Below are 12,051 nucleotides of genomic sequence, written 5' to 3'. Positions count from 1 at the left end.
ATACCCAGGGAGGCTCCAAGTTTAATCGAGCCAGGAGGAGTCTAATTTTCTGGTTAAAAAAAATAAGTTCCATCTAACTATACACCAAAAAGCGGGTGTTAAATTCTCTCCGACTGCTTTTTGCTCCCAGACAGGCCAGGCTCAGCTCGCTTACTTCCGGACTCTGTTGCTGCAGGGTAGCCAGCTCTTTCTGATACAGATCGGCAGCAAACGGATACACCTGGGGCAGCTGGGCTTCGGGGTTCATGAGTTCCAGAACAGTCTTCTCAGCCACACCCTTCTGGATGGCAGCGTTAATCGCTGCCACGGCTGCCAGCCCTGGGTAGGGGACAGGAGGTCAGAAATGAAGTTGGCTCAGAGAGTCCCGAAGGGAAGGCAATGCCAACTGTCATAGAAGGCAGCTGTATTCTGTGGATACACTGTTAGCCGTGCCATCTGAAGTGGCACTTTCATCTTTAAAAAGCTAAACTGTATGGTATGTGAACTACATCGCAACAAAGCTGTTTTAGAAAGCAGCCTCGTCTCCTCAATCATATTTTCTTTCCACTCTAATTATCCCGCGGCCGCCACCATCCTTCCACCTACATCAACAGCTCTTCCTTCCTTGTACCCCAATAAGTAAAGCGCCAGCTTCTTTGGCTGCCATGCAAAGCTTTCCATGATCTTTCTTTGCCTTATAAAACTCAACCCAAAACATCTACACAGACTTTATTCTAACCGCTGTTCCTTCAATACATCTTTCACCTCCTGTCCTCCTGCTCCTCCTTTTGCCCATATTGGGAATATTCTTCTTTTCCCCTTTCAACATCCAGATCTTACCAATGTCTATGCCTGGCCTCCTCCAAAAGTTTCCCTAAGCAACCATGGAGTACTCACTAGGCAAAGGGAGACCATGCTGACTGCAGGTCTACTGTGGACACCAGAGGGACCCTACTGCCGCCTGCTAGTGCACTATGGCTAGTAGGCCTGGGGTGGGCTGGGGAGCAACAAACTCTAACCTGAGATCCCCAGGGACATGAAGCCAGCCCCTCCCCTCCTCAGCATTTCAGGAGGCCCAGCAGGGGACCCTTACTTCTCTGGTACTGCTGGGCGGCGCTGTTGGCGGCTTCCACTCCGGCCTGCAGCTCCTCCCTCTGCAGGGGCTCGGCTTGGCCGCCCTGGGGAAAGCGAAGCACAGTTATGTCAAGGTTATGTCAAGCCGACTGACTCCTGCCTCTGCCTCCAGACCTCTCAGTTCTCCTACCTCAACAGCAGTTGCTAGGGACAGGGAGCCATGGGGACAGGCGACAGCTTTAGGCTACATGCAGCCAACGTGGCAGCCCTAGTGAGTGCCAAAAGCCTCAGCCAAATCTGGGGTATCCAAATGTTCTGGATACCAGTACATTAAAAAAAATATTTTGTGAGAAGCATCAAAATGTTTAAAGGATCATTAGCACATTAATGCTGTTTACTGTGGCCAGTATAGGCTGGGAATTTGCAAAATGTATACTTGCCCTGATTTAGACAAAAAAGAAAGCCCCCCATATATATTCTTAAAAAAAAAAAAAAAAGAACGCCAAGTACAGTCCCACGCAGTCTGTTCTTACTGCACATTAAGTATTTCCCCAGTGTTGGCCAGAGGAAATTAGTGAGGCATGGTTTTTTAAGTAGAAATTCCTGAAGAATGTAAAAAAAACTCAGGTTTTCTCCAACGGCTTTTGGTCTGGGGACTATGAGGAAGGCTCCAAGTGAAGGGGTGGTTAACTGGGAGAGTCGGTGCTGACTATTTAAAAAGAGGATTTATCAGAAAAAGAGGAGAAAAAAAGATGATTTATAACTCTAAAAGCAAAAGAAAGCTGAAGACAACGTGTACTTCACCTCAGGATATTTTAAAAACTTAATTTACACACAGGAGAAAAAGTTATACTAGAAAAAAAAAGGCCTCATAAGTATCTTTTAAACAACAGCAAGAATTCAAGTGCATGTACATAAGCCCTCGCAGGTGTGACCCGGGTCTTTTCACCTGTCTCTTCTGCTGTCTCTCACTCAGCAGCTGCTTGAGGTACCAGTCGCTGTTCTGCTGCTGCAGTCCTCGAAGGCCCAACGCCGGGGACTGCAGAATCCTGAACAAGGCCGGGGCGGCTCCCTGATCCAAAGCCAGGTCTATATTGGCTAATGCGGATAATGCTGAGGAGGAAAAAAGGCAAGTACTTAAGAAAACATTATGTTACGTGACAGTAACAGAAGCCTACTTAAAGGCTTTGGATATAGACAGCCTGACACCAACATGGGCACAATCTAAGAGGCGCCAATCCAGACCAACAACGCATGTGTAAATTCTCTCTAAAATGCCAAGTTATTGTCTAAACTACTAGACAGGAGAAAGTATCTCCCACAGAAATTTACTACGTCTCTGGACAATTTTGTTTCAAAAATACCGTCAGAGAAGATAAAGAGGGTAGAAGGGGTCAAATATATGGAGACAGAAGAATAGACTTTGGGTGGTGAGCAAAGCAAACAATGGGGTGTGCAGATGTTGCATTATAAAGTTGTACACCCTACATAATGTTATTAACCAATCATCATCCCAATAAATTTAATTGAAATATTTTTAAAATTTGTTAAACCTCCCACCGTAGAGTTGACACTTGAATACAACAATCCCCCTTTCCCTGTGACAGTCTACGTGCCCTCGACCATTTCCCACACGCATCCCAAACAACATAGCAGAAAAAAGTCCCTTACTAAAACAAAAAGGGTGTTTTGTGCCCTGAACACAGCAGAGCACATACTAGACTTTCTTCTCACAGACATAGCTAAGTATAAAAGAACATTCCAGTGTATACTGGTGACTTAAGTGTTCATACAGATAGATAGAGCACAAGTCACCCATTCTTGAATGGAACTATTACTCTGTGCAGAAAGCCATTATCCTAAATGAAGCAGAATGAAACAGACTACAAAGACTCTTGGTAGAAATTAGTACTCCTTATCATAGGGAGTAGGTAAAACTTTACATATTCTCTTTAGTTGTTCAGAGTATCAATTCAAGTGAGAAATTAGGACCTTCAAATAAACACAGAGGACACTAATTACTATTACTATTACTGTTGTTATTATTTTGAGCAAAACAAGATCAAGGTTGAAATCAAATAAGCTTGAGTTCCTGTGATGAGTCAAACCCTATGCTAGGAAGTATGAGGGTTTCAAAAGAAGCAGAACTCAAAAGTAACCTCTACTTTAAGGATTTTACAAAGATGTCAGAAACAAAGATCAAGAAATAAGACGACATATAATTATTAAACTGTGTGATTTAGTCTACAAATGCTATAGGATAATTGAAAGTCAATTATATTTTGAGCTGAAATATGTACTAAAGTGAGAATTGAGCTGGATTTTGAATAATGGATACAATTTGGATGAAATAAGAGACGAGCCATGAGGGCATTATAGTAGAGTGATTACATGATTTTTTTAAAAAAGAAATATTGCTAATGTTTATTGAGTGCTTACTAAATAGCAGGCAATTTACATACATTGCCTCATTAGCTGCATAACGGTTCTATGCCACAGGTGCCCAATGTCACACAACAATTAACAAGAGGGCAAGAGATCAAATCTCAGGTCTGTCCCACTCCAGAGCCACTCTTCATGAGTCATGAAATGAGCAGAGTGAACACAGGAGACAATTAGGCAAGTGAGTGTCTACAGAGAGGTGCAGGTATAAACTGCTGCGTAAAGACTTTCACTGGGCCAGGGATCTGCAAGCCATAAGGAACCAATGCAAGCTCTTGAGCGAAAGAGTGACAAAATAGAAATGATACTTTTAAGAAATTAATTTTCCAAAAGTCTGTAACATGTGTAAACAAAAATCAATATGAACAGAACAATCTCATTTTTGTTTAAATATATGTTATGAAAGGGATATGCATAAAAAACATCAATAGTGGTTCTTTTTAGATGATGGAAATCTGATTTTTTATGATTTACCTCTGGATGACCGATTATTCTTTAAAAAAAAAAAAAGCTGTTATATTACTTTAAAAACAGAAAAAACAAATTTCCTATTTAGATTTTTTTTTAAGTGTGTAACACAGGGTGAAAGAATGAAACTGGCCAAAAAGATCAGCCCAGAAGCTACAGGAGATGTGCGGATGGAGGGGTGACGCCCTGAGGACAGCGGTGGCTAAAGCAGACACCTATGAATGCAAAAGACAGTCATAAGCGATAGTTCCTAAATGAATCCACTAATGTCTAAAATAAATACACTACGTCATCGGTCCAAAAACGGACTGACACTCAAATTATTCTCTCATGTCCACTTAGCTGCCTGGTTCAGGGACATACTTACTATTGACTTTGTTTATATTGCCTTGAATTTCAGCTTGAGTGAGCAGCTCCTCATAAACGTCCCTCTCTCTTTCAGAGTTTTCAGTCTGAAAATGGGTAAAAGTATAGTTACATTAGCTCAGGTCTCTAGAAGACCACAGAAATACATTTGAGCTCCTCCCCCACCATTACAGAACCAAGAGCAAGTAAGGGTGTGGCTTAAAGCAAAAAGTAGAATGCTCCAGGTCTGTGACTGAAACATAAGAAGCAGGTCCTCCTGTCAAGGACAAGCCCTGCAAGGGAAGGAGGCATCAGTGAGCACTGCCCTGCTCACTCCCGCTCACTCTCGCTTACTCAGGAGCCTGCAGGCCTGCCTCAGACTAAGCAGAACAGTCATATCCAGGGACCAGATCTCAGAGCCTCTCTTCAGTTTGCACAAAACTCAAGGACAAAGTAGAAGTCAAAATAGAATCTAATACAAAAAGATTACATCTGTGTATAATTCCATTTCAGTTATATGAAATTCCAGAAAAGGTAAACTATAGTGAGAAAAAACAGACTAGTAGTTGACTGGGGTCAGGGGTGGCGGCGGGGAGGGCAGTAGAGATTGACCTGGGAACTTTTGGGGTGATGGTTATACAACTACATACATTGTCAAAACTTGTCAAACTGTACACTTAAAAAGGGTGAATTTTACTGTGTGTAAATTATACCTCAATAAAATGATTTTTTCAATGTAGTCCAATCAATCAATGAAAGAACATAAATCAATTAGAATGAACAGATGTTCCACTTTTACCCTGTTTTTAGCATTTGTCATTTTGTCCTGCTTGGCCTGGTAGAGTATATCCTGGTAGGTGGAAGCCAAGGGTTCTTCAAGATTTACAAGCATGGCATTGGGGTTTTTCAAAGCTGCAAACGTGTCAGCTGGAATTCTACGGTCGACAGCTTCATTAATAGCAATAACGGCAGCATGTACTAAAAAAGAATTATCAAAATACAGAACACTGAGGTTATACAAAATGAAGGATGTACATTACATATACGAAACAACACTGCGACCCACTAAGACAGAGAGAGGTTTGTTTTCATAGTGCAATAACTAACGACTGCTGTTGGAGACGTGGTTCCCTAGGTCCTCGTGAGCCCAGCTCCTTCCTTAGGATGCACAAAGCCACAGCTCTGATCCATATTTGGGATGTTGAATTTGAAATTTCACAGGGATTTGCTATGGAAATGTTCACCCTTAATCAGCATATAAATACCATAAAAAAAATTTAAAAACTCAAAGAAGTACTGAAATGTAGGACTCACTCACTAAGTGCTTGCATTATAATCAAAATCAATCACTTACTTCCAAATAACAATAGCATAAAAGAATGTAGCAGTGTTTAACACTAGATCTACTGACCTAAATTTACGAGCAAAATTCCTAATGTCCAAGAGCATCATTATTGTATTAATTATTGAAAGTGGTAGCTATGATTCCATTTGAACCCCCAAATTTCCCTCTTCTTACATGCAGCTTCATCCACGGAGAGTTCATTAGCCAGGATGCCCCCGATCTTGCTGAAGGCAGGCATCTGGATCCCATACTTCTCCAGTTCAATCTTCATGTTGTTGATTTCTTCCTCTACAGGAAAGAATTAAGACCAAGTCAAGCAAGTTAAATACCTTTTCATAACTCAGAAAAGGAAACAGATTCCTTGGCTACAAAATGGGATAAAATAGCATCTACCCTCAGATAGTATACAGAAAGCACTTAAGGCAGTACCTGGTACATAACATGCACTCAATAGACTTTAACTATTATTATTATTATCAAGAGCATCGAAAATAATCATAGCATGAGAATGGCCCTACAGAAAATAATTTTTCAAAACTGCTACTTACAGTTTTCCTACAACCAATTTATAAATGGAGCAGTTTCTAAAGAAGCTCAACAAGAAGTGAATTACAAGTTAGTCAGTTATCTCAGTCTTTATAATCCAAATCACTAGCTGCCATTAAACAATTTCCTTTCTAAGGCAGGAAGCCAAGTGATAAAGAAAAAAACACATAGGATCTGGCCCTTGCCCCAGGAGTGGTGAACAACTTCCCTGGAAGGAAAAATATTACTGATAAAAGTGTTTTTTACCAGTTTGAAAGTTGTGAATCTATCTCATCCTTAACCAATATTCTCCCCAAGCCTCCATCTCCTCAAGCATCTGACTACAGCAAATACACATAGAGTAAGCTAAATAAAATTTTAAATTACCAAGTAAGCTAAATTTTAAAAATTACTAAATTGCCATCTTTGTATCCTCTCACTCTCCACCACTGTTTTGCCCACAATAGGTGCTTGCTAGAGGGAAAGGCAAAGACTGTTATAAAGTTTATTTTTTCCACAATACATGTTCAGTGTTAGATGTTAATATACTTTTTTATATATTAATATTATTCTCAATTTAGATATAATAAAACCGAGAATCACTAATCATACCTGTGTCATAACAGAGAACAGAGCCTGAACTTCCAGGTTTAGCATTCTTTCCGCCACACCAGAGAAAGCAAGTTATTTATACTTCTTTTGTCTCTGTTGCCAAAGTCTTGTTAAAACCCTGTGTCTTTAAGATTGGTACTGTTGCCTGTGTAGGCTATTTCCACATAAACTGAGAATTTTCTGCCAAGTCTATTAACTCTTTACCTGTGAAGTCAACCTTTCCATACAGATCTTGAATCTGAGGAGCCAGGCCTAGTTTGAACAGGTACAAGCTAGAAGACAACAAATAAGTAAAAGAGTTCATTAGGCCCCCCAGTTATACCTAGCTGCAGCTTTTAGATTAAAATTGAAAATCAGCATAAAAAATAGAAACATTCTAAACACTGAGTAGCAGTATTCCACAATTCTCCTTTGCAGTTATAATACTTTCTACCCCATAGCAGCCTTTTTAAAAAATTTTACATAACAATATTATTCTAAAAAGTCACAAAATGTAATGTAAAAAACACAGGGCTGGGAATCAGTAAACACAAGTTCAAGTTTCAGGTCTAGTACAAAGCCAGTATGTGATTAGATGTTAATAAAATGTAATGTAATTAATGTAAGTGAAGAATCTTCACTTTTGTTTACCTTCCTATGATCAATGTTTAGAGTAACAAGATATTTTAGCAAAGTCTCATGAAAATGAATCGGATGGAAAATCTTATTTAAACTGAATTCATGTTACTGACAAAAAAAGTTTAATTCAGGTAGTTTAGGAGTTTTAAGTAGAGTACACAGTATACACTACTCTTTCTTTAGGTTTGGCAGTATTCGTTTATCTATCTATCTATCTATCTATCTATTTATTTCTTTATTTTACAGTTGGCATTCAATATTATTTTATATTAGTTTCAGGTATACAGCATAGTGGTTAGACATTTATGTAATTTATGAAGTGATCCCCCCAATTAGACTAGTACCCACCAGACACTTCACAGTTATTACAATATTATTGCCTATATTCCATATGCTATACTTTACAAACTGTGACTATTTTGTGTCTACCAATTTGTTCTTAATCCCTTCACTTTTTTCACCCACTTCCCCAAACCCCCCATACTTTACTCTTTCAATAAAGAAAAGACATCTACTAGACTCTAAGCTTCATGAAGGCAGGGACAATAAGTCTTGTTCACCAATGTCTACTCAGAGCCTAGCATATATTAATATTAATCAGTATTTCAAAGATTTGTTAGATAAATAAATAAATGTCTATAAGCCTGAGTTAGGTTAAATGGATTCTAAGGCCCTAGCAAATCAGAATCAATAAATTAGAAGAGATCGGAAGGCCAAGACATTGACAGCCTAGCAATAAGGGAGGAAATAAAAAAATTCTGAGAAATGAAGCACAGAAGCTCAATAAGGTGGTCTATGGTTCTTGCAAATAATCTATAAACCTAAGCATTATCGAAATACAACATGAATCACACATATTACATGCACGGACACGATCAGAACTTAAATTGTATATAATAAACCCAAATGTATAATCTGAAAAAAAAAAAATCAAGTGTTCTGAACACATATTCAAATTTACACACCAACAGTAGTAATCATTTTCTCAGATAAGTGCAAGTATAAATCATGTTACGATTAAGTGCTTTTCTTAAGAATAAAATGCTTAAGATGGAACTACATGAAGTTCCTCTCTCAGCAGATTTTGAATCTATTCAATAAACTACAAGAGTAATTTATCATGACTAAAGTACAGTGAATATCTCTGGAATAACGCCAGTCAAGACTTAAAGGCCGGGAGGTGGGGTGGGAAAGTGGGGGGAGAGCAGAAAGGAAGAAAAGAGAGAGATAATGCTTTTGATACAAAAGGGAAATGGTAACTCATCCACCACAGTGAAATAAGGAACCTGCCTTGAACAACACTATGTTTTATGGTAAAGAAGAGGCTCCAAACAGGTATAAACACTTTCTACATATTATCGAGTGTTGACAACCCTCCCTTCAGGAAAAACACTTATAAATGAGGAAAGAACTCATAAACCACCAATCAGAACACACTGCTCTGTACATACTTTCTAAGCACAGACTGCATATTGAAGAGAAATGGACAATAGCAGACTTCCTCACTTTCTCATTCTGACTCCATCATTAGAAAGGCACGGTTAATTCTTCATCTCCATTTCAGAGAATCTGAGGATCTGGGACCCAGGTTACACTGCAGAGAGCACAGTGGCAAGAGAGCTCACTGAAGGCAATTCTGCCAGCTCAGCATGTGCCTGCCAGTTCAGATGCCCACTGTAGGTACAGCCTTCACAGGGTTACCAATATAGACAGATCTCACATAACATGAATTTAATCAGAATTAATCTGATTTTGGATCAGATACATACATTTGAAATTGCTACTATCTGAAAATTCCCCTACATATCACCCATTCCTTAAGATTTTTAAAGACTTCTCATGTTACCATTGTTTGTCCAACATTATTCTATGTACCCTGGAGGGGGAAAAAATTGTAAGGCATGACCTCTGTCCCTAAAATGCTAATAATGTAACAGGGAGAAAAGATTAAACATATGGAAAAAACAATATGGAAGAAACAAACAAAAACCCACAGGAGTTTAGACAAAGGAATAAGCCAGCATCATTGGAGATCACAAAACTTCATCAAGACAGTGGGAATGATCTAAGACTGGACAAACATGAAGTCATCCAATAAAGAGAAAGTACTCTTTCCCTTTTACATTTATTTATAGGGCAGAAAATATCCCTGTGAGCTGGAGGAAAGGAAGGAAGATTTGTTATAATGTGTGATTTTGACCTGCTATATGCTAAGCATCTAAGTACTAGAGACACAAAGATAAAGAAAAAATAAAGAAAATAGTTCTTGCCCCCAAGGAGTCTACAAAAAGCAAGCTGTAAGAACAAATAACCAGAGTACAATGTAACAAGCACTATACCTGAAGTAAGAGTTGTGTACAAAATGCTAAGAGCACAAAGTCGGGAAGTAGCTTATTCTGCTTGAAAGGGAAAAAGTTAAAAAAAAAAAAAAAAAAAAGGAAAAAGGAAAAAGTATCAATGACACGGGTAGTAGAATTTGGAGGTGGCACTTGGAGAAGAGCACGGGTTAAACTAGAGAGAAAGGGCACCTGGGCAGAGGAAACAGCATGACCAGAGGCCGAAGGCTCCAGCCAGGCATGTGTGGTGAGAATGCTAGAGCACAGGCTCAGAGGAGGGAATGGCTGCAGGTGAGATCAGAAGGAAGCCATCAAAATATTTCATGAAGGGTCTGATATGATCAGGGCTGTTTGGGAAAGATAGCTCTGGTGACAGCACGCATCGGCAGATGGACCAAAAGGGAGAAAGCCTGGGAAGGGAAATTTCTAGAAAGGAAGTTAATGCATTGGTCCACATTAGAGATCCACTAGTCCTCAGCTATATTATTTCTTTTGTGGGTTTCACACTATTGTGTGATATCAAGGATCTGGCACATGTCTGATCAAACTAGAGACAATAGGCTTCTTATGGGTCAATATTATATATTCATATAGATATAAAACTAATATTTATTAAGCACATACACAGGATGCTATATAAAATGAGCAGCCCAAGCAAGAAATCTCATACATCCCACTCATTCCAACCACCTTCTCCTTCAGTCATATGGCCATCAAGTGGACCACTTAGAAATACCACACTATGAGCACTTAGTCCCATCCCAAGCCACCCCTTCCTCCACACATATCACCCCTTTCTTCCTCAAAGCCAGGAATCTGAAATTAAATCATCTCCCAAATTTTTTCACAATATGAAATTGTGAAAAAATTATACTTTGCTTCAGTTCCTATTTATCATATTTGTGTTGACATAAAAATTATTTAATGATAAATAGCTTGATGAAGACCTAGGTAACTAAATCAACCATTTGATAGTTGCTGATAGTATTTGAAGATGTTGACAAAACTTGATTGTACTACTCAAGAGAACAAAGACATAGTCTACTTTGTAATTCAGTTTATCAGCTTGAAACAAAATGGTAAATAATAAAAGTTTTCAAATGTACATACTTTTTATAACTTTTAAGAGATTCTAATTAAAAAGAAAGAGCTGTATCCCAAGTGAAATGCAATTCACAGAAACACTAGATCAATAAGGAAATATTATACTATGTTTTCAGAGCAGAATTATCTGCTATTATGGGAATAAACAAACCCTTTCTCCCTACTCCCTAGAAAAACACAGCTGTTTCTCACCATTTTGTTAGAATAACAGTACCCTATTCTATTTGAAAATTCTGAAGCAAAAACCTTGCCATTATACCACAGACAAAAAGCTACATACTCAGATGTTATTCCTAAACTGCTTTTTTAAATTGAGATATAATTGACATATAACATATTAGTTTCAGGGGTAGAACATGATTCCATATACATACATATATATTACATATATGTATATTACATACACATAATATACATATGAGAACTTACGAGAACTTTTAAGATTTTGTCTCTTAGCAACTTTCAAATATACAATATAGTATGATTAACTAGTCTCCATGCTGTACATTATATCCCCAGGACTTATCGCCCATCTGTTCTCTTATCTGTGTACAATGCTTATTTTACCAACAAAACCTGATTACCTGAGTGCATGGATACAGTAGATACATCTTGGCATGTTCTTTCGATCGTAGATATCTGTAGTTTCTGGATAAAAAATCTAAAGAGAAATAAAAGAAGCAGAGGTAAGGTATCAATCCACTGGGGTTCTTTTGATCATTCACCAATCATCGATAATACAGATAAAACACCGAACAATTAGAACACGTTGTTGGCATTCAGCAAATAACTTCATTAGAGCGAACAGAATTTCGTCCTAAGTAACACAAAGAATAACGTGCCACAATACAGAATGAAAAGCACTACTTGGAAAAGCCTTATTTGGCCAACCCACTAAATGTCACTTGGTACGTGAAAGCGATTCACTTACTGTGGACTCAGAACATGGACACATCAAACCAAAGTTCTAGCCCAGTTTAAAACACTGGCACATGTCTGAGGCTTTGGAGAACTGCACTCTTCCTGGTTACTATCTACCATGCGAAACTGAGTAATAGCTCAACAATGACCATTTACTAAGTGCTTTAGATTGTGCAAACCACTACATTTAGACATTGAAAGAACTAAAAATATTAAATTGTGTTATATTGCTTGTAGGGAGAAGAAAGATACACAGATGAAGTGGCTAGAATAGAGGATGAG

The 12,051-nt window shown here is 38.4% G+C and overlaps 1 protein-coding gene across 1 annotated transcript in view; it reads right to left on the bottom strand.

Moving 5' to 3' along the window:
- IQGAP1 (IQ motif containing GTPase activating protein 1) overlaps positions 1–12,051 on the bottom strand; it is a 76,134-nt gene that overhangs the window by 31,583 nt on the left and 32,500 nt on the right. Inside the window, exons 5-12 of the mRNA XM_016151523.2 lie at positions 11,433–11,509; positions 6,995–7,062; positions 5,828–5,941; positions 5,108–5,286; positions 4,331–4,415; positions 2,003–2,166; positions 1,073–1,157; positions 155–318 (exon numbers count right to left, since the gene is read on the bottom strand). Of these exons, the coding sequence (XP_016007009.1) occupies positions 155–318; positions 1,073–1,157; positions 2,003–2,166; positions 4,331–4,415; positions 5,108–5,286; positions 5,828–5,941; positions 6,995–7,062; positions 11,433–11,509 (936 nt within the window). The remainder of the gene's footprint in view (positions 1–154; positions 319–1,072; positions 1,158–2,002; positions 2,167–4,330; positions 4,416–5,107; positions 5,287–5,827; positions 5,942–6,994; positions 7,063–11,432; positions 11,510–12,051) is intronic.

The sequence above is a fragment of the Rousettus aegyptiacus genome, unplaced genomic scaffold (assembly GCF_014176215.1).
Source record: "Rousettus aegyptiacus isolate mRouAeg1 unplaced genomic scaffold, mRouAeg1.p scaffold_m13_p_14, whole genome shotgun sequence".
NCBI classification, from domain to species: Eukaryota; Metazoa; Chordata; class Mammalia; order Chiroptera; family Pteropodidae; genus Rousettus; species Rousettus aegyptiacus.
This window is presented reverse-complemented; position numbering and strand designations above follow the sequence as displayed.